Consider the following 23,253-nt stretch of genomic DNA (forward strand, 5'->3'; position numbering starts at 1 on the left):
GAAAGTTGAAAGAGTGGATGTTCAAGTGTGCGGCGTATGGATTCCATACTTCCCCTGAGCAACATGTGTGTCTGTGAGTTTTTGCAGGCTCACATGTGTGACGAGGTTCTGGTCTTAAGGTTGAGTGTGTGTGTGTGTGTGTGTGCAGCTTATGTTTCTCCAGGGAGTATGGAATCCACACGCTGCACACTTGAACCTCTAAAAGCGCTTGTAGGTGTTTCACTTTGGAATAGAGCGAGGTTTAATGTACCGTAGCAAGTATGTGACTCGAGGTAGCGCTGACGTCACACTCAGAGTTAGCAGCGGAGGCCTTTACACTGAGCTTTGCACGCATGTGTGTTTGAAATGTGTCTCCTCTGTGCGTGCAAGATGTCATCATGTTCAGTCGTCGTTCTGTGGAATGAGGAAGAGCTAGCTTTAAACTTTAACTCTTACCTGGCCTTATCAGAGTAACTGTCAATCAATGCACTCTTTCCTACTACTGTAAAAACAGTGTTGTACCTGCTGGGAGACAGCCACACTTCCTTTTTGTTTATTCATGCTCACACTAAACAATAATCCCCCAAGTATGCACCTGACTGCTGCCCTTTAGGCTGCTACTTGTTAAATAAACTGTTTGCTCTGTTTCTCTCTCTATCTCTTATCTGATCAATTTTGTCCAACTAAGAAACCAACTGAACACAACTGAGATTTCTTACCGCCCAAACAGATAGGAAACGCTGTCAGCTGTCATAGCTTGTTAGAATGAATGTAAAAACTCTTGACTGTCTGCTACATGCATCGACAAGTGCATGTGGGGTTATTTCAGACTCAACAGAAACACTTGCAGTCATTTGTGCCACTTGTGTCGCTCATGAATTTTCCTGTCTCTCTCTCTTTTTTTCCCCCTCCATAGCGGTGGAGACCCAAAGCACCAGCTCAGAGGAGATGGTACCCAGTTCTCCGTCTCCACCTCCCCCACCTCGAATCTACAAACCCTGCTTTGTGTGCCAGGACAAGTCCTCAGGGTACCACTACGGGGTCAGCTCCTGTGAGGGCTGCAAGGTGAGAAGAACCTGCTGGATACTTGCTAAGCTCCGCTTTTCTTTTTATTTATAACACCCGGGTCTGTAATAAATCTGCTTTTCAAGCGACGTGCATTTGGATTAAAATAGGATCTCAAATTTTGGTCGTTGCCTGAAAAATGTAAACACGTGATGGTAGAAAAATCAAGTGAAATCAAAATGCAAACAGTCGAATTTTTTCTTTTCCGTGTTAAAGTTTAAAAAGAGACATGAAAGAGGAACAGATACATTTCACATCCCTGATCTATTGTCTTGACTCTAACTCACAACCTTTTTTTTTTTTTCTTCTGTCTTTCGCTGCCCTCTCCCCTTTTGTCTCTTGCTTCCCGCTGCCCCAGGGTTTCTTCCGTCGCAGCATCCAGAAGAACATGGTGTACACCTGCCACCGAGACAAGAACTGTCAGATTAACAAGGTCACACGCAACCGCTGCCAGTACTGCAGGCTGCAGAAGTGCTTTGAGGTCGGCATGTCCAAGGAAGGTGAGTCCCAAAAGACAGTGGAACTTGCAACAAAAGAAAAAAACAGACATTCCCTCACTTACACACAATAGTGTGCACACACACACAACGCTGTGACACACCTGGCTTCCTTGAAGACATCTGCAAGCAGTTGATTTACATTTGTACTCGTCTCTGATCTGATTCACACAGTGTGAACTTATTGATCTATAAATGCTCACTCAGAGACTCCAGGAAACCATCCAGCACAGAGACAGGAGCAGACGATGAGCCGAGCAGGGGTGGTGATCGGGGCGAGGCTGGGCACCGTACCAGTCATATGACTAATCGCTTCGCGAGAGCATTCTGACTTCCTGTTTCACCACAAAACCTCGCCCTCTGGCCAGCGCAGACACTGCTCTCATTCATGAAGACAGCAAGAGTAGAAAATCGAGATTTTGAGTTATAACAAAGTTAAAATCAGCGAGCTTCATGCTGTGTTCCTGATCTGTGGCACAGTTTAGTGCCCTCTTCTATTTTGACCTTGTGGTTATAAGGCTGGAGTCAGTGGCAGTTTCTTGCCCTTCACAGAGCCCATGGGACATGTATGTGGGTGTACTGTTTTGTGGGATGTGTGTTAAGACCGGGATCACATTGTGCCTCTGCTATTACTGGATATCCTGAGAGGAAGGAAAGTATGGGAGGAGGAGGGAGGAGAGAGAGGGAGAGAGTAGAGGCCTGGCTTATGTGCACCGGTCAAGTGGTATAGAGAGATGGACAAGGAAGAGAGCCGGTGATAAGAAAGAGATAGCCAGTGTCAGCGCCGTGCTAAAGGAAATGTGCTGAGATTGTTAAGAAGAACGTCGGTTGCCTGAGTTCCGGTTTCCAACAGCAATGGCGAAGTCCTTGACAGGGACAGAGAGCAGGAGTGTGGTGGATGTGTTTTTTCATGTGATCACAGATAAATAGGGAATATTCAGGATTTTGTACAAAGTTTTGTACATCTTGTAACTTACTGTCGCCCCCCCCCCCCCCCCCCCCCCCCCTTCTTTTTATAGCGGTGCGTAACGACAGAAACAAGAAGAAGAAGGACGTGAAGGAGGAGGTGGTTCTTCCAGAGAGCTACGAGCTGAGCGGAGAGCTCGAGGAGTTGGTCAATAAAGTCAGCAAAGCTCACCAAGAAACCTTCCCATCACTTTGCCAGTTGGGCAAATACACCACAGTAAGTCCCACACATACGTAAATACGCTACGCTGCTACACAATCATACTGTGTTTAGCAACTTTCGTCAAGGTCTGCCGTCACTAAACGCTCCTAAGTTGCATGCAACGACGTCAATTCTGCGTAACTAATTCAGTTCCCCATTAAGCCATCTGTGTGGCCTCACAGTGATTGATGCAACGCGTAAACAGATTTTTTTTTTTTTTTCTTCTCCCCCTCCTGTGATTGATGTCAAATGTAAATGTGTTTTCAGGCTAGGACACGCTCACCCTTGATGCAAACAAGGTTGCACACCATCTCTGAAACAACTTACTCATCCATGTGTATATGTGTTTTTGTGTGTGTGTGTGTGTGTGTGTTCAGAACTCCAGCTCAGACACCCGTGTCCAGCTGGATCTAGGTTTATGGGACAAGTTCAGCGAGCTCTCAACCAAATGCATTATCAAGATTGTGGAATTTGCCAAGCGGCTGCCAGGTTTCACGACCCTCACCATCGCTGACCAGATCACTTTGTTGAAGTCGGCCTGCCTGGACATACTGGTGAGGAGCCAGGTTCTCTCTTACTCCCACAGCTGAGACTTTTCTTAAAAGTGAATAACTCGACAGATGAGGGAATACCGACATCTGGTGGTGGAAAGTGGATTTGCATGAAACTTTGCCTCATCAATAAAGCCCCGTTTCCACCAAGCGGTTCAGTTCGGAAAGATTCCCAAATTACCGACCCATACCGTCCTACTTTTTGGTACCCTTCTGTTGGGATGGCAAGTATATCAATCCGACTCTAAAAGGTGGAGCTAAACACTGCAGTCCGTTGATTGGTCCCGTGTGACAGCAGCATTAAAAGACAATCACAACCCCATCGTGTTTAAATACTCAGTCGATTTTTTTTGTCCGGCTGTATTTCTCCTGACAGCACACAGCCTTCTCTGAAACAAAGCTGGATTGCGTTTTGTAATAAAGAGTCACATGCCAGTGACAAAGTAGATGAATTGCTGGATGTCTTCCATCGTTCGTTTAGTTTGTGTCGTGTTTTTTTTTTTCTGTGTTAAATTTAAACCCACTTTGAGCTTATTTTTATCTATTTGGAGATCTTTGGAAACTTTTACATCACATTTGGCCCAATGCTCACAAAGTTTCATTGTTTTTTTGTTTGTTTTTCTCAGATGCTGAGAATCTGCACACGCTACACTCCAGAACAGGACACTATGACCTTCTCAGATGGCCTGACCCTAAACCGGACTCAAATGCACAACGCCGGCTTTGGACCTCTCACAGACCTAGTGTTTGCCTTTGCTGGCCAGCTTCTACCCCTGGAGATGGATGACACAGAAACGGGCCTCCTCAGTGCCATCTGTCTAATTTGTGGAGGTACTGCAGTGTACACTGACTGAAAATTTCAGTTTGGAAAAAAAACAAATGTTTTTATGGTTTGTTTCTGTTTTGATCAGCTGAATAAAACAAAACATGAATTTTCCTCACTCTTCTTCAGACCGCATGGATTTAGAGGAGCCTCAGAAAGTCGATAAGCTGCAAGAGCCTCTTCTCGAGGCGCTGAAGATCTACGCCCGCCGCCGTCGCCCCAACAAACCTCACATGTTCCCCCGCATGCTGATGAAGATTACAGACCTCAGGGGCATCAGCACTAAAGGTTAGTATAACAAAAGTAGTTCATTAAACAAATCTGTGTTTCAGAAAGACATGACAACTATTATTAATGAATTTCAAACACAAAAAGTTGGAAACATCGAGAAGTGAAGACCCTGAACCTACAATAGTTTTACTCTTTCAGTTGTGTTACTAATGTAGCTCGAAAGCAGTGGTTTCGAAACGTGATTACTAACTATCTACTATCACCTTGGTTTCTGCTTCCAGGTGCAGAGAGAGCCATCACTTTGAAGATGGAGATCCCGGGCCCCATGCCTCCTTTGATCAGAGAGATGCTCGAGAACCCAGAAGCCTTTGAGGACCAAACAGAGAGCAAGGATAGCCCGCCTCCACCGCCGCCGCCACCTCCACCTCCACCACCAGCCCTGGTCCTGAAGCAGGAGGCTGAGGACGAGGAGGACAGCTGGGCCACAGAGAACGGCAGTGAGCCGTCACCGGAGGAGGACGAAGACGATGATGACGATGGGGGGGACGAAGAGCGAGACAGGGGCTCGGACAGTGATGGGGAGCCCTGGGGGGTTCTTGACGCCATAGATGGGTCAAGGAAAGGCCTCGTTGGGAGGGCACAGTGAACTCAGCATTTCATGCACACACACATACATAGTTTCAAACACACACACTCATACACTTCTACACACATACAGAGCAAAGAAACTTACAAACCTCACTCTCCCACCTCTCTCTTTCTTCTTACTGCACATCATCATGTCCTCCACAGCGGAGCACAGCAGAGCCTTACGTGTACAGACACTTTCTAACTCAGGCCACATGGTCCATGACAAGTGAACTACAGACAAGAAAAGTAGAGGAGAGATGATGACAGCAAACAATATGAACTCCTGGCGTAGCCAAGAGAGAAGTTAACGTGACAAAAAGAACATATCCTCTTTGAGATAGTTAAAAGTCTCCCATCTTTTTTTCTCCCACTTTTGTTGTTAATATCTTCACAGGGGGACGGCCAAACCAGACACCAGAACTGAGCAGTTTGTAATGGATTTTACAACAAAGCACATTTCTCAAAAGAAAACAAGATTACAGGGCAAAACCAAATTGAGTATGCTTATCTTTTTTCTTTGTGGTTATTGCTTTTTGAACTTGTAGTTTTTCCTTTTTTTTTCAATTTATGTATAAGTCCATATCTATATACCATTATAATTTTGTCTTTATTTGTTATTCTGGTTTTATATATAAATCCTGTAGACAAGTTTTTTGTTTTGTTTTTCTGAAAAGCTTTCCTGAAAAGATATTTAGAGGGAAAGAAGGGTAATCAGAACTGGCCGGGTCTTCCTTAGCAGCTATATATGCTTAGCTGGGGGCTTTTTTTTAGGGCCCTTTGGCTCACTGTGGATGTCAATGATAATCAACCCAGAGGATTAGTGTTATGTTGCAGCAACTTGATCAGTTTCTGTTATCAGGGAATTGGCATTATTCTAGTTTGCTCTCATCGCAGCCGACTAAAGCTGTCTGTGTGGAAAGTAAGTATCTTTGTGCCAAAGTTAGGGGACGTCAATTTTGGGAATTTGACTACTGGCGGGGGACTCCAGCCACGATCCAGCAATCCTCATGCACACACACCCACCCAACCACACACACACACACACATTCATTAACACAAACTTAATCCCAATATACAAACAGCACGGAGGTAGTGCCTGGACAGAGATTTACAATTTACACTGTATATGTAGCACTTTTGTGACCCTCTGTTCTCATCAGGCACATGGCGTCCGCTCAAATCTTTCACCATGTCCAAATGGTGACAAAACAACAACAGAATACAATCAACCTTCCAAGCACTCCCTGATGATGTCAATATACAAACACACACATGCACACTTTCAGCAAAGACAAAGAATATCCAAACACGGTAGCAAACATTATGCAGCAACACAACCATTGAAGACATATGCAAAGTCAAAGCAGGAATACTTATGGAAGACGTTTAGGAATCAGACTCAGGGCTTTTCTGTAAGGACCAAACCCTAACGCTGCTCTCAGGCACGCTAGGAACAGGCAATATTTATGTGTGTATTCTTAACTCCATTATTTTTTGATTAGCCCAACCCCCCTCTCTGATTGTACATAAAAGGAGACAAGTCTGAAAATCAAGCATGGATGCTAGTCTGACTCTTCCAAAAGAGGGGAAATCATCATCACTGCCCCACCTCTGCTCTCGCTGGCATCCATGCAGCAAACTGCCTTCACATCCCAAAAGCCATTGTATCATCTTGTCTTCGTGTGTATATCCTCACCTCTCTCTTTAGACGAGCTGTGTAGGATTTCGTGTTCTATGTATCATTTCTTTATTGCCAAAATGTCTCTGTTGGCTGGGAGAGCGCGGCTGATATACAGCACAGAGATTTTTCTTTCCTGTCTCTCTTTAAAGCAATATGAACATTCTTTCTGTAGCGGCAAGAGGTCTGTGTTCTCAGTACAAGCCGTTCTCCTCGTTTGGAGTCATGTGAGTGTGTGCGTGAGTGGGCATTTGTGTGTGAATGCCTTTACCTGTTCAGTCATTGAGTGAATGTCCTTGGCATGGTGCTGTCACACGAAATGTTTGTGTGATGACCTCATCCCTTTCTCTCTTTCTGCTGGCCTGTCATGACGTTAATGATGGTATAGCCGACAGAACATTGAGATTATGTTGTTTTATGTTTTTCGTTTTGTTCAACATGGCCAAGGTGTTGTCTACCCTCTGTTTATGTCAACTCTTGTCATACAAAGAAAAGCCATATAAACAGTAAGAGGCACAATAAACTACTTTTGTGAGATAACTGGACTTTTTTTATTTCATTTTCCCTCCTTATGCAGATATCTCATTGTCAAGTATTCGCATCTTTACACAACTTTAACAATTGCAATGTCAAGATGTGTCAGTAGAGGGAGCTCTTGAACCATGACTGCAGGCTGCACTGTGGAGCTTGTAGCAGTGCTCTCCCCTGCAGGATGCAGGATAGGAGCAGAGGCTGTTGGGTCATGGTGAGCTGTAGGTGCAGAGGCGAATAAATTACACTGCCTCCTACTGAACAAGGACATAAAGGTCTGCTCGAGAGATTTGTTCACTGTGCAGATACAAGAGTGCAGGTGATGGCCTTAAAATACCATCAGACAACAACAGACATTCTCTTTGCTCAAGTTTGATGGAGTAATGTGGTTGTTCAAAATGCGTTTCCATGTGAATTTCGGAAAGGTAGATTAAATATTTTTGTGTTTAGTGTAGTTCAGGTTGATTGGCGCCATGCACAACTCAACTTTGGGGTCAGAGTTAACTTGATGGCAAATTTAAATCTGTGGTCTCTGGACAACAACATATAATATACATTATATTCAAGCAGCTGAAGATAAAAATCTGCACATTTAATGAACAGTGAACCATATCAAGTCTGTGGGAAAAAAGGCCTCCACTTATTGGAAGAATGTTCCATACAAAGGTTTAGATCAGTGACCGCATGATTATTTCGCACTAAGACATGTTTAGTTTTGTTTTAGAAATAGCAGTCTGTGCAGTCTCTGATACGGGTGGAAAATGAATTCCAATGAATGCTAAGTAATATGTCTCAACATATAGTCACATTGGATACAACATTTGAACACATCAGTTAGTCAAGTCAAACTGTAACATAGTCACAAACCATTCTTTGTTGTTCACTGACTAAATTATCAACCAAGAACGACTCAATAGTTGTTATTGAGAAAAAGAAGGCGTTGCAGCCTGTAGACATAAAGTGACAACGATATGAGGGGTGAGGACAGACAGAAAATGAAACTAATGCTTCAAACTAAAACTTAGCACATGGTCCAACAAGTTTTCATGCTGACGTCTGTGATATATTATCTTTTGGAAAACAGAATCTTGTACACACAGCAAATCAAGCACATTTAACTTTTTTTTCATCTTTTTTCCCAGCTTGGCCTTACAAACAAAAGAACGAGACTTTTTTTAAATTATATTGTTTATAAGGCCTCCCTTGAGTAAATCAATGTGACTGATAAGACTGCCCTCTCTTGACACCATGATAGAGAACGGGAGCCCTCTTTGTAAACGGCTACTGGTAGTAAACATCTCTCCTTCTTCAGTGCCCTAGAGTGGGATACTAATGCCTCACCTTGATTTTATTAATAGAAAGACAGAGAGCGGTAGAAGGGGGGGGAGAGAGAGAGAATCAAAGGAGGGTGATAAACAGAGATGAGATTCTATCAATTATACGATTGCTTTAATTAACTATCATTAAAGACAGATCAATAACACCAGACTGGAATTAAAATAAGGCCCATACATTACACACTACTTTACAAGGAACAATCTAACGGGCCCATATACTCAGCCCTCCTTGAAGATGTTGCCATGGGAACCCATGGGGAGGGTTTTTGGTGGGCTTGGGGGAATTTCAAGGATCTGGGTAAAATTTCTATATACTCATCCTTCCACATCAATGATACTTGATTAACTAATTACCTTTGGTATGAGGGCTTATTCCCTACAAATGGAGAAAAAATGGAAATGTGTAAAGAAAGGCTCCTGGAGAAAAGGTGCAATGAATTAATAAAGGGTAAAAAATCTCCCTTGTAATATTCGTGCAGCCTCAGGGCATCAATTATTCATAAAAAATAGTAAAGAATCCATAAAAGTAGGTCATGAGTGCGGCATACCAAAGAAACTCATTTGAATTTTTAAACCCAGAGAGAGAGAGAGAGTGAGAGAGAGAGAGAGAGAGAGAGAGATTCTGCTGCACATCCACCGAGTTTTCTTTGAACAAGAGCAAACTGCAACGTTACCTTTGTCAACACACAGGAGCGATAATAGAGCTCCTCTGGGAGTGATGAGGAGGATGAAGCTCAGTGAACCAAGGTGCTCTTGGGAAGTTAGGTAAGAAGGGCCCAGGCTTAAAGTGGGATACAAAAAGGGGGTGCAACGGGGTTTGATGTGGGAAGTATATGTTATATGTTTGTCATATGCTGAGAGTATAGAGATTGGTGCAGGGTCATAGTGTGAATCAGCACATCCATAACAGTGTGTCTCCTGTTTGGGTCAGAACAGACAAAAAAACGGACCTTTTGGTTATTTGTTACACATGCAGAGAGTCCATGGAGGGTTGAGGAATCAGTCAAGGGAAGGAAAGGAGAGGTGAAGGGAAGGTGAGGAACGTTTCTAGTGCAAAGACCATAAATTTAACACCTTCCCTCCGTGCGAGCAGACGGGCAGGCGTGCCATCTTAAAGAAAGGGTAATGGAGAAAGAGATGGAGAAACGGGTAAAGATATCTGTGACAAGAAAGAGAATGGAGGGTATGCCGGCAGAGGAAATAAACAAGGCCAGGTAGAGCGAGAGAGGAAGGAAGAAGGGGTGATTTGGGGAAGGGGATCGAGGCGTCGGGGTCATAAAAACTAGGAGATGTGTTCTGGCCTCTGGGTCTTCATATCTTTTACATTTCTAATTAAAAGAGATAAAGAGTGAGGGAGTCATCAATCCCACAGTGATTTCCCAGTTAAGGTTTTAGAGGGGGCTGTAAACTAGGCAGCCCGGCATCATTGATTTTATAATTAGCTATCGTCACCCCAGACTTAAGATGGGGGGAGTGCGGTGTGGAGAGCTTAAAAAGCGGAAGAAGGAGATCGCCGGAGGAGTAAGGGAGGCAGAAGGAGGATGATGATGAGGAGGTCGGGCCCTTGGGGGAGAGAGAGGCAAAAGGTGAGATTGGGGGAAATACAGAATGAGAAATGTATGCGAGACAGGCAATGAGCCAAAAGGGAATATGGGTTATACAGCAGTGTGAAAAGAAATGGCATAGTTAATTACCAGTGAAATGTCATGTGAGGATCAAAATATTGCTATGATCTTTGGCCAGAAAAAGACACATTAGACCCAATGATGGATACATAAACCATTTTATTATACAGAACCCCGCCCAAACCCCTGTTACACGACTGATAAGAAAATACACGGGAGGGTGGCGTACATGTGGGGTAACCTTCACACACAAAACTTCAAAACAAACCATAACCACTGGAGTTTTATTGCAATGGGAGACAGTATCCTGGAGCTCTCAGTGGGACACCAAAAAAAAAAAAATCTTCCTCAAGACAAAGTCAGATTATAACCGCAAACAAAGACTATGGATAATACATGTAAAGCTCTATACTCTAGGAAAGAATTACCAGGCGCACTACAACACCACTTACCCAGTGACACAAGGTCAATGAGAAGTTACAGTTAACACATTTACTTCTTTTGTAGTACTTCAATCATTCTCTTTCTTGAAGGTGTTTCAGCTTTATTTCTTTGACAGACATCCTCTTCAACACGCTGCTGCCATTCCCTTCTCATACAAACTGATATCTGGCGAATAAAAACCTCAATCACAATAAACTGAGTATTCAAACAAACGATAAGTTTACATGTAATATGGGTAAACACAACACACAATGGTAATGATTAGGATGAGGATGAAAGGACCCACGACTTACAGACTATAAAGTATCCATATAGCAACTTTTCATCTAAAAACTCTTCTATAGTAAAAAATAGGGTGCAAATACAGCAGATAAAATCAAGCGTCAAAGTATTTAGCAAATCTTCTGAGCCAAGCAGGGAAAGTTTTGTCACACATTGCACATTTGTGTGAACAACCCAACACCTATTACAAATGACAAACCTGAATATAGTCTCATTTGCAGCATAACTCAAGTTAATTATAAATAGAATAGCATGAAAAATGCATACAGTATTGATTCAAAGGTATGCAGCAGTTTTTATTAGGCAGTATATTACCGAAGGGCTGAGGGCAAAACACCAACACATATCAGGATGTTAGGATAGTTAAGATGATTCTGTTACTTTTGTCTTTTATCATTTTAGGCACACATTTAGAACTGTGTAGAGGTCAGGTAATGTTTCTGTACAATATAAACTGTAACAACACTGAATGTCAAAAATGACGAGCCTGTAAATTACCATTTCATTTTGATATCTATTTAATCCCGGATCATAAGCGAGTAAAAAGTGCAGCTGAACTATAGTGAAAAGCTGACAAGCATTTATTTTTATAATCAAGATGATGTGAAGATAGTGAAGTAGAAAGTTGCATCCGGCATCGTCTTAATAGACTTTAAACACAATCTGTTCAATAAGCTTTCGAGTTCCAATGCCTCCGTCTTAAAGCGCATCCCCTAAATGGCATCTACACGACAACAATCAACTGCTAATGTGTACAAGAAAGTGCATATCAAATCTTACTCATGAGTAAATGGTGGAGAAATAGGATGTCATAGACCTATATTGCTGCAATATAACTCTAGCCATAGCGCTGTTTCATTTATGTTATGCTGTCATGAGCGGTGTTCAAAGCTGCTGTGGAGAATAGAAAGCTTGAGGTGAGTTTTTTTTGCTATGAAATCTATTGGTGCCGGGGCCATGAACAAAACATCATAATTGCAATGCCTGTCATGACTCCTAATCACAAATGTCATAAAAGCGACATAACATCCGTCGTAAAGCTCTTGATGTCGCAATGTTTCAACGGGAATCCTTCGGCTACAGCCTGCAAACAACAGAACCCGAGCCTAAACCTGTGCAAATGTCTGATGTCAGCCATTAACGTGGTGTTGACCTGCCGCCACGATCATAATGTCATTCAGCCAGGGAAATAACAACACAACAGTGTTGGAGGGAAAGCCAGAGTCCACAGCAGAAAGCATATAAAGATTAACTGCATATTTGAATATTGTCTGTATGAATGTATGTGCTTTTTTTTTTTAATGAAAATAATGTGGAAGCACATTAACTCCAAGAAAAGTCCAACTTCTCCTCCTCTTTCTCCCCTCTTTGATCTCTCACTGGGGCTGTCGTTGGATGTCCATCGGTTACCATAGCGAGGTGTCAGCCAGATCACTGAGAGTAGACACAAAGCAGAGTGTGTGTGTGTGTGTGTGTGTATTGAAAAAGGGATAGAAACACATTTTTGGTCGAAAGAGTAGGTTAGACTGAAAGAGCGTCTGAGTTGGAGAGAGAGCGAGAAGGAGGGCTTTAATGATGCTGAAAATTGGCCCGTGACTGCGGTACACCCATCAGGTAAATCATTGCTACAGCTTGCTGTCAACTTATCTGTCCCCTTGTCCTCCCATTTCGCCCCCTCCTCTGTCTCATGCCGTCTCCCCCGCCTCCCCCTGCCTCAACTTCTTTTACGAGCGCATATTCAAAACTTCCATCTTCCAGCCTTACTCTCCCTGTCACCATAAATAATTGGTCACATGATGTGTCTGTGTGCATTAGAGAGCTTTGAATTCAAAGTGTGTAACCATTTCTGTGCGGGAGCAAATGGTGTAAAGTTACTAAGAAGACTTACTCAGGTAATTTGGTAAAAGTAAAAGTAGTAATCTGGAATAGTGTTTTTTTCTGCATCTAATGAAGAAATATGCTCCTTTTTACTCCACAGCATTTATCCTGCAGCATGGTTTACAAATTACTTTGCAGAGTAAGGTTGCTCACACAAATCAAGTCCTGGGCTCATAAAATATGATGCATTGCTGGACTTTAAAACCAGCCAGCATGACAGGAAGAAATTTGTTAGCTTGTTTGGCCTCAAAGAATTTTTTTTAATATGCAGTCAGATATGCAAATCTCCATTTTTGAACATTAAATCTTCCACTGTGCTCAATTGGATGCCTTACACTTGTTGGTGGAAATAAAAACTAACCTGAATTCGACACTTTCATGAATAAAAAAAGAAGTAGGGTCCCCCAATGTTTTTGTCATCTTCCTGTGTGTATGTGTGTCAATTCTGTGTACAATTGAAAGTGTGTTTTGGGTCACATGTCGTACCTGAGAACAGTGTCTGCGTGGTCAGGCAGCAAAAGCGCTGTTTCCTCTGCGGAGCTGTGTCTTCCACACTGTCGCGGATCAGATTCCTCCTCCTAGTGCAACACAAACACACCCGCACGCACACAGTTAAAACATATCTGTCCAGCAGCAATTACAGTCTAATAACTTGCAGACGAGAGGCCTAATTGCTTGAGGAGATAATGTCTGAATCAAACGATCCACTGCTTGGGTTTAACTGGAGTGTGCGGCTATCAACAGGAGGAAGACATAGCTCATTTTCAGTATCACATATAATTACACAACGGCGACTCTGAAAATCTCAGATAGCGCTTCTCACCGAGTCGGAGCTGTGAGCCAGAGTGTCTGTGCTGGCCTGGCGTGGCGAGGAGAGCGGGGCTGGCTGGTTGATGACCACTGTGCTTCTCTCAGTCTCTCTGGGGGAGGGAGGAGGGGTGGCGAGGAGCAGGGAGTCCGGCTCCCCCTGCTCACACAGGCTGTAGTGTCCCAGAGGTCTGGGTGGACGGAGAGGCTGCAGGGCCTCAGGGTTCTCATCCTCTGAGTCAGATAATGCGCTGCCAGGCCGTCCTGCCAGATACAAACAACAAAGCAATCACTTTTCCGCAGAATACTTGTGCTGCTTCCTACAAGGCAGGCCGCTCTGAACAATATTTAGTGTTGCTGTTGAATGATAGTGAACACTTTTATTGTTCACATCTGCAGGGCATACAGTAGATTAATGTGTGGGTCCATTCACCTGTAGAGGCAGACGGGGCAGCGCTCCACTTGGCACCGGCCGCTATTCCCATCTTCTGCTCCAGCTGACAGATGTACTCCATCAACTCCTGCGGTGAAAAATACAGCCAGCATATCACACACTCGGGCAGGACTTTCATCACCACTTCAACAGCCGTCACCCTCATAACCCTCATGATGTCCCACTTCTTTAAGCCAAAGCAACATAAAATGGTTACATGGGAAACATACAAACACAATGCCTGCTATTATATAAATATTGTCATGGCTGTTCAGTGAAGAGTGAAACAGTTGTTTGATTTATAATGTGCCACAGATCCCTTGCTATGATCCCATATGGCTGACGTTAAAATTAAGCTGGACACTGATTTTAAAAACATTGACCATGTACTCTGCCAGTAGTCAGCAAATGTGATTGGGGAAAGCCAACAAAAACTCTGCAGGCACTTTAACAGCAGCAGCACTGACTGCCCTGAAATCCACTGATTTATACTGCACCATAAACAATTTATACTGCACAATAACAACCAGGAAGACAACAACAGACAGAAGATTCCAAACACCTGGACATTCACGATCCCGGTGTACTTGTGTATATAATACACCAGTAAGCCTTGGGATATTATTATTATTATAGTATATTATATTATACAGAGCTTTTAAGAAATAATTATAATTCTCAAGTAGAGGGCTTGAGTTAAGTGGTAGAAATTCTTCCTAAACTCAACAGAATTTATAGCTGATAATGAGTTAAGTGCTGCAGTTATGAGCTGATTAGAATAAAAAAGTCAGGATTTACTTTTTAATCCATGGTGGCCCTTAACCAGCCTATCAACTGCTAAAAACAGGCCATAAAGTCAGTAAAGGCACATTGTTTCAAATACATCTCCAAATATTACAGTGTTTCCCTGCTTTGGACACAGAGTTGAGTTTCCTGACCTGTTTCTCTGCATGTAGCTGCTCTTTCTCTTTTTGTGCGACCCTCAGGCTGGCCTTCAGCTCCTGGAGCTCCCTGCGAGTTTCACTCAGTTGAACCTTCAGGCAACATATAAGCAGACAACAGGGCATGTTAGAAAATCCATAAAGATGCTGTCATTTTAGAATACCAGCTGTGTCTAGTGTAGGATGTGAATTAAAGTATAGCTAAAGGAGCAGGATGGATATAGATATGTATTTGCTTCAAAAGAAAATTAGAGGAGATTATTGATAGATTAAAAACACAGTGTCGCCAAAAAATAGATTGAGATCTCAGATTTCGATGAAAATGATTGAGCTGAGGGATTCTCGTAAGTGGATTTCTTTTCAGTTTCTCCATACACCCAGCCTTTATGCAATCCTATTTAACTATTTAACAACATGAGAAAAGTATGGATCTTGTCAGGTTAAACTCCTAGCAAGATGTACACTGACTAAACTGTTCTCTACGTGACATGCACCAAACTATATCAAAAGCCAAAGATGAATCTGAGACCAGAACGGTTGTCTCTGAACGGGGGCTCCTGCTCAACCACCTGAGCTAAGCCAGTGCCCTGAACCATTCTTTTAACAGAATTATATATACAACTGTCAAAGAAGTATGACTTACTCCGATCACTCTTTAGTTAACTTAAAAAAAAAAAAAAAAGGTTAAATACAGAGGACAACCAAATGTAATAACTAAGTTGTCTTTGTTACCCTGTTGCAATCCTGTTCTCTTCCAAGCTCCACCTCCAGCTTCACCCTCTCCATCGTCTCCTCCTGCAGCCTCTCCTCCATCCTCTGCATCTCTGTGTTCAGTATCTCAAGACGCTCATGGTCCTTCTGCCAGGATGAGACCCACATTCCTCAGTAAACAATACTAATGATATTCATCTCAGGCAGTGACCAATGCATCCAACTTCAAAAAGCTATGTAAACAGTTCAACTTAAAGTCATGAGGTGCTGTTGTGAATCATCATTACATAGAACAGTATAACCTACAAATATCAGACAAAGTGTCATTTCAAACTTCATATCTACTGCACATATATTTTGTTTGTTTTTGCCTTGCAGTACCTCAGCAGTGCGCTGCAGACTCTGCCTCTCCTGGTTCCAGCGGGCTCTTCCTTCTCTCAGGGCCAGACTGGAATCTGCCAGCTGCAAGGTGAGCTGGGCGGCCTGCAGACGAGCCTGATGCAGTTCGGCCTGCCCATGATCCCTCTGGGCTACCATGGCACACAGATCGCTCTTCAAGCCCTCTGCAGCACGCTCGCTGGCATTCAGGCGCTCCCGCAGGCTACGCATGTCCTTCAGAGTGGCCTCGCTCTCAGCCTGGTTGTAAAAGTTTGGGAGAGCGTGCGTTAACTACGGAGCTGCAAGATGTTTTGCAAAAAAAAAAAAAAAAAACGATAGCACTGGAACTAGAAATCACTGCTGAATTGTAAACAGTAAGGTCATGCTTCAAATTAATTCTTGCAAACATTAAAGACATGGTGGCATTGAAAATGTATTTAATAAGAAACATAATATATCAATGTAGTAGCCTATATTATATGGAAGAGGACAATTTGTTTGTGTAAAAATGAATGAAATGTGCACACTTCACAAAGGTTTCTAAGACTTTAGAAAAGTGTTCCTAGGTAAATAAGAGTGTGGCAGGGAATATATTTCATTACACATTTACATGTAAAAGTCAAAGTATATCACAACCTCCTTTTAATCCTGCCCCCCTTTGATCTGACCTCTTTCCTATGTGCGGTGGTGAGTTTCTGGGTGAGGGTGGTGATGGTGCTTTGGAGCTGCAGAACACTTGTGTCTCTCTGGGCCAGTGAAGTCCTCAGGCCCTGAAACTCCTTGGACAGACTTCTTAGTTCACTCTCCGTCTGTTCCAATTTGGTCTAAAAGAGATAAACAAATGACACAGAAAGAGGAGGAAAATAATCATAACAAGAAAATCACAACAGAGACAAAGATTTGATCGTGACATATGGCTCGTGCTGAATTACAATTACCTGCATGCTCTTTCTCTCACTCTCCTCTTCTTTTCTCTGAGCTGCGGCCCTCCTAGCTCTCTCCTTCATCCTGCACAAATATATATTTAGTCACTGACAATCAAAAGCATCCAAGAGACTCTCGCAACTCTTAAAAAAGTTAAAAGGAGGAAGCATTGTTTGTTGTACCTTTCCAGCTCTGTCTCTCTCTCCACGGTTCTCTGTGTGAGGGTTTTGATATCCTCCTCCAGCTCTTTGATTCGCACTATGCTCTCCTCCCTCGCATCCAATAAAGTGCTTTTCTCCTGGGCCAGTGATTCTCCAAAAGCCCGCTCCTCCTAACAGGCAGAAAACATTTTACGAATTTTAATTGTAGGCAGCACAGGTGAAAATATTTTTCATTTAACCTCGAACTATATAAACGACCATTTAATACTATCACTAATACACTTTATTTAATCACTATTTGGATAGTTAATCATGAAAAGAATATTGTGTTGTTAAGCAGAGATTAAACAGTAAAGGCAGAGATAATAATAATAATAATAATAATAATAATTTACACTTTATTAATCCCACGAGGGGAAATTCGGTTTTTACACTCTGTCTAACACACACACATAGGCCGAGATACACACTCATGCACAAACAGGGTTCTAGTGACATGCATTAATGGAGAGGTCTCAGAGTGAGGGGGCTGCCCACAGCGAGCGCTCCAGAGCAGTTTTGGGGTTCGGTGCCTTGCTCAGGGGCACCTCGGCAGTGCTCAGGAAATGGACTGGCACCTCTCCAGCTACCAGACCAGTTTCCGGACTTGGTCCGTGCCGGGACTTGAACCGGCGACCCTCCGGTTCCCAACCCAAGTCCCTACAGACTGAGCTACTGCCGCCCCCAAAGAGAAGAGTATGGAAATATTAACAGGCAAATCAGGGCTAATCAAATGGTCATATTCTGGTTATTTGCATCGCTCGTTACACCACCTTCTGCTTCCTCTCCATCTCCCCGATCTTCTCTTGACTCCGCCACAGCTCTTCCTGCAGCCTGGCGATATCATTTTCCAGCTCTTTGGTTCGTCTGTCCAAGGCCTCCCTCACCCGCTTGTGCTCCACCTTCTCTTTCTCCTTCTGTCTGTTTGCAGCCTCCTGCACCTGGAGCAGCTCTGCACGCTCTCGCAAACAGTCCTGCAGTCGGCTCTGACAAGACATGGAAAGAAGCATTCATTGGATGGAGAATCACAAGTGTGTCGGCATCAAGCAACATCAGTGACTTTCTGGCATATGTTTTATCAGCACTTTGCAAAACAATAACCATACGCTCCTTTACTACCTTATAATAGGGTTTTTTTGTATTGGTTAACTATGCTCACCTGCAGCAATTCAGCCCTTGGCACTACCAGCAACATGTCAGTGCCTTCTTCTTCTCCGTGGGTCTCCTGTTCCAGGGTCACCAGATCCTCAAGAGGTTTTGGAGTGCAGAAACTGAACTTTGAGCTCTGAGAGCATACTTCCCCCTTAGTGTCGATGTACACAAACTCATACTCTTGAGAACTTGGCTTGGGTAGGTAGGAGGCTATAAAGTGGTTGAGAAAAAAAATTAATCGTGTTAAAATTAATAGTAGTGAAAATTCATTTTGTTTCACAGTCATTGGGTGATTGGTGGAATTTGTGTTTAGTGTTTTGCCTTTTAAAGATTACTTTCAAAGTAAATGACTGCGCATGAAAGCTTTTTGGTGTTAGTACGTGACAGCCTTAATTGTTTTTAAATAGACTACAAATTGTTGTTTTTAAATACACTTAATGGCGGTTTGTAATGAATGTATTTTTAAGAATATTGACAATCAAATGGTTGTAGCCTTGCGTAAACCACATAGTTTTCTGAGCAATTAACTGCAAAACAACTTCCGCCCACCGGTGACAGCGCTTTCATTTTTTTCAAGTTGAAACGCACGTGAGAGGTTGTTTTTTTTTTTCTTCCAAACTTTATTGCGCAGTGCGCAGGTAGAGGTGAACGAAGAAAAAAAATGGCGTCCGCGCCAATTTTGATTTAAATCTGGTCGCAGACGTTTGCGTGTAAACCATAGACAAACGTGTGGATGGACCTTGCAATTGGCAACTATTTCATTACTTTCAAACTTTACCGAAGTGGACTTTAACTATCATGGTGTATCGTCGGGAAGCCCAACTTGTCTCTTGTAAGTTCCTACTTTTAACTTTTGATCTCTTACTAATTCTTACATTCGGTCAGATAAGCTAATTTGCGTATCTGGTGAGTTGCTTGTGTTAAAATGATAAATCGAATGCCATGTCTGACTTTCTAAGTACCTCTCTAGCATAACTGCGTTCTTGGTTGTTAGCTAGCAATATAAAAGCCGTATCATTGAAGGGTCTTTGTGTTTTAAACTCCTACAACAAGTTAGCTTAAAGATTAATAACACTTAAGTGAGTAGACTGGTCATAAAACAACAGAGGTTTACATTTCTGTTTTTTGTTTCATGCTTTTGTCAAACAGTTGTATCATAATTATTTCATGAGATTGTTTGTAGGTAATATATTAGTGGATTCTTTAAAATATATTTGTTACATCAAAAGCACCAAATTTCCAAAGTAGTACAGATGAAAATATCGATTAGTTTGCATTACAATAGCTCCTTTTTTAGAGTGTTAGACTCTTCCATGGGGCTATAAGCCTTTGTCTGTTGTTTTAAAAGAAAAGTAGCAAACACATATTTCACAGTTTCCTTTATTTAGCTTTAAATTGAACTATTTGGCCTTTTACAAACTCTTTTTTTTTGCTACACATTGGTAGTTCATGTTATGCTATTTAGTCTTGAAGTCCCTTGTGTTCTTAGTCCAGTACTTAATTTGCTTTCAGTGTTTGTGTTAAACTAGGATACAGACATAAGCTAACAGAACAAGTCTACTGTTCAGTCAAAACCTATTAGAAATTCCTCCACTGACAAGCAAATTAATTCCAATGAATGTGTTGTTAATCTGTTTTTGTCCAAATGTTGATATTTCTGACTTTGCTGTTTTTTTTGTCATTTTTATTCAGCCTGCCGAAGATTAACTGATGTGGTGCCTTCTGCCTCCGAGTCTGACCTGCAACTTCATCCAGCCTATAAAGTAAGCTAACCTAATATTATTCTTATCTCCTCTGGGCTGTAGTTTTGTTTTCAATGATTTACTTAGTATTTCTGTTTCACTGCGCATGTATTTTAAAGGACAACAGACAGTGACATACAGCAAAGTTTATGAGCTGTATGTAACATAGCACAAGCTCAGGTCACTGCTCAAGCAACCTTGTTTTTAAATCACTAGCATCACAGATACCGTGCCATCAGCAGTTTCAAAAAAAACTTTTCTGCTCTTCTTCCAATGAAGAGTGACATTGACCCTATGTTGTAGTAAGTGATAAATCACTCTTGAAGAGGTCAATTCCACACCTGCTGAACACGTGTCCCTTGCACTGAATCAGGCTTATCAGCTGCCACAAACAGACAGGACAGAGTGAACAGTGTATTCTCCAGTGAGCAGCGGCAGTAAAGGCCGGCTTTGAGCCATCATCATTGTCATCTGCATTACTCAACCCCTTGCCTTCGAAAGAAAGAGACTGGGTCTTTGTTAGAGAACAATGTAGGAGAGATATTTGTTTTCTTCACCGGATATCTTCTCTTTACATCATACTATTAAAGTAGAAATAGCATTGTGTTCAGTCAACAGATCAGTTGCTAGTCTTTACACACAACTGAGCAATTGCATTTACAGAAACATCAACCTCCAGCTGAAGGTTTTATGTGCAGATGTAAGCACTGTTCTAGTATAGATTCTGGCTAACTATGGGAAATAAAATACAAATAGAAAACAATGGTATGAGTACCCTGGAAGTGCACGCAGCAGTTGACATCTGTGCCCTCTTGATAGTCAGCCGGGGCCAGCGCCCAAACAAAGGTGTGGTACTCTCTCACTGATGACCATCCCACCTGAGAAGAAAAGTTGCACATGTAGTTATTCTGCAGTTGCATACATATATAATTCTCTTGAGTTTTGTGACAGGGGTCATTTTAATTATACCTTAAAGAGCCCTATCCAGTCACTGCTGGCCCAGTTGTGCTGTGAGCTTATTGTGTAGTGGCAATCCACTCGGCTCTGGGGGAAGTAACTGCAGCCCACGTTTCTGAACTCAACCTGCCAAGCCTTCTCCATGACTACACAAGACAAAGGCCGGCTATGTTGCACCTACAGGAAAGAACACAAATGTCAAACTTGAGTTCTTGTTTTTGTTGGCTATTTACTACTACAAGTGCAAAGTAGAATTTGACGTGCATGATTGTATGAGATTGTGAAGTAGCAGAGAGGTGAAAGACGGAGAACAAACAAGACAGAGGTGCGTGATTATTTTTTCCAGCAGTAAGATGATACCCTGAAGGAGTAGACACTCTCAAACTAAACCTCAGTGGGTTCATGTCCTTTAAACAACACGACATACTACTTGGTCTATTTTAGTCATTGTCAACATTATTTGCTATTGTACATGGTCACGTGTGAGCATGAAGTACACGGTGTCAAGGGGCCTCTAGCATGTGCGCATCTCAAATTCTACAGGCAAACACCCTCAATGCATTTTTAGGAATTCCTGCCTGTGGTTAACGTCACCAAATGCAGACACGTGTGGTTTACAGGGAGCACGTTTTTCCCTTTTACCATCATGTTGGATATAGACTCTGCTCTAGGCCATTTGTTTGTACGGATTATTTTGGCAACATGTGCAAGGGCATAAAGTCCACGGGAAAAATATAAAAGTTGACGTGATGCACTTGTGGATTAATTGATTTTCTTTTTTTTTTCTTTTTACAAATTTTACATTTACCTCCAGTCCATACATTCATATTATTACATGTGGAGTTTATTTTTTTATTTTCAGCAAAGCAGCCTCCTCCATAAACTATTCTGCAGTAAATACTGCAATACATTTTGTACATACCGTCGACAAGAACACATCAATGGCGAAAATCTACAGCAGCCTTGCAGGGTTCATGTTACACAGCACGAGGCTAAAGGCCCTTCAGCAGCACATGTCGAGAAACAGTGTGCCATGCACGTCAAAAGCAATCTCGGGATACAATGTTTAACAGCCCTAACAGGAAAATAGGAACCCATCTGCGTTAACTATTTCTATGCAAAAACTTCATGTACTGCGCGTGCACGTCAGAAAGGACAATAGCAGGCTTTGATAATTACAAAAGACATCTGCGCACATTATCTCTCTCCATCGTCTTTTGTGTCTCGCTTACCTTTTATCGCCCTAACTTCTCTAAAGAGAAGAAACGAGCCGTCTCTCTACAATACACAGGTGTTTGTTTCCTTTAAAAGATAAACAAAAAAGAAAACACGAGCGATAAAGTCGTGCTTTCCTTCTCAGGCGCAGCTGCTCCAGTAACCCGAAACAATAACAAAAAACCAAAGCAAAACACAAGCATGACAGCTTCACTTCAAGCTAGGAATTATGGGAGCTGCTGTTCACCATTTCGTTAGAGCACAGCTGTAATGTTGCAATAGAAACTACAATACCCATGCTCGAGCTAGGATAACGTCGGATGGCCTGGACGTAATATGACGCTACTCATCGGCCACCGTGACTTTTGTCATCGGATTTCAGATCATAGAAGGCGATTGGTCGTCTAAGATTAGAGACCGACCAATGGCGGATAGTTTCTCTTAAATACGATGAGAAAAACAACGATTTGCGTTAGTGCGCAGAGAGGCCAGATTCACTCGCTGTTTTTTTCACTTGCAGATGTTTACCTTGTGACTGCGTTGTCAGTGTCAGTGGCATTAAAAAGAAGGTTCATTGTGTTTACTCGAAACTGAATTAAAATAACTGTAACATACCCAGGCTTAGATTTTTTGCAACTTGCGTTAATCCATTGATTTCATAGTTCTTTGTTCCGATATGCACACCGGTGTTTGGTTGAGATAGACTACTGGGTCCTTTTAATAAGCATACCGATTTAAACCAAAGTGCAGAAAAATTACCAAATTAAGAAAAAGCTTCAAATGGTAATATTCCTGAACAATGTATATCACTGTTTAAATCAGTGATGAATTTAAATGAAGTTACAAACACTGTGGGACCTTAACAAAAGCCATATGTATTTATTGCAGCATTGTTAAGTATATAATAATACATGGTCATATGTTACATGATCATATTTTGTAATACAACTTCTGAAAAGTAAGGAGTTACTAAAGCTATTAAAATAAATGTAAATACAACGGAGTAGTAACAGCCTGTGTTATAGACTTTAAAATGCAGAGATGAGAAAGAAAGTGCCTTCTATTTGAACTTAA

The 23,253-nt window shown here is 42.2% G+C and overlaps 2 protein-coding genes across 9 annotated transcripts in view; one reads left to right on the forward strand and one right to left on the reverse strand.

The window, feature by feature from the left end:
• The window catches only part of rarga (retinoic acid receptor gamma a), a 54,906-nt gene extending 47,744 nt beyond the window's left edge, over positions 1 to 7,162 (forward strand). For all 8 annotated transcript variants that reach the window (XM_079360601.1, XM_079360600.1, XM_079360607.1 and 5 more), the window contains 7 exons: positions 896 to 1,044; positions 1,403 to 1,544; positions 2,561 to 2,724; positions 3,087 to 3,263; positions 3,887 to 4,091; positions 4,213 to 4,371; positions 4,596 to 7,162. In XM_079360601.1, coding sequence (XP_079216727.1) covers positions 896 to 1,044; positions 1,403 to 1,544; positions 2,561 to 2,724; positions 3,087 to 3,263; positions 3,887 to 4,091; positions 4,213 to 4,371; positions 4,596 to 4,960 — 1,361 coding nt within the window. In that variant the 3' untranslated portion in view covers positions 4,961 to 7,162. The remainder of the gene's footprint in view (positions 1 to 895; positions 1,045 to 1,402; positions 1,545 to 2,560; positions 2,725 to 3,086; positions 3,264 to 3,886; positions 4,092 to 4,212; positions 4,372 to 4,595) is intronic.
• Positions 7,163 to 10,254: 3,092 nt separating this feature from the next.
• Positions 10,255 to 22,472, reverse strand: calcoco1a (calcium binding and coiled-coil domain 1a). The gene is made up of 15 exons (XM_079360138.1): positions 22,197 to 22,472; positions 20,977 to 21,141; positions 20,783 to 20,885; positions 18,273 to 18,475; positions 17,887 to 18,099; positions 17,096 to 17,244; positions 16,928 to 16,997; positions 16,658 to 16,813; positions 15,993 to 16,247; positions 15,633 to 15,758; positions 14,898 to 14,993; positions 13,960 to 14,047; positions 13,543 to 13,790; positions 13,206 to 13,297; positions 10,255 to 12,275 (listed from the first exon to the last, which is right to left on the reverse strand). Exons 2-15 carry the CDS (start codon positions 21,106 to 21,108, stop codon positions 12,248 to 12,250), a joined length of 1,959 nt encoding a protein of 652 aa, XP_079216264.1. The 5' UTR covers positions 21,109 to 21,141; positions 22,197 to 22,472; the 3' UTR covers positions 10,255 to 12,247.
• Positions 22,473 to 23,253: the final 781 nt, after the last annotated feature.

The sequence above is a fragment of the Symphodus melops genome (genome assembly GCF_947650265.1).
Source record: "Symphodus melops genome assembly, chromosome: 13".
Taxonomy (NCBI): Eukaryota; Metazoa; Chordata; class Actinopteri; order Labriformes; family Labridae; genus Symphodus; species Symphodus melops.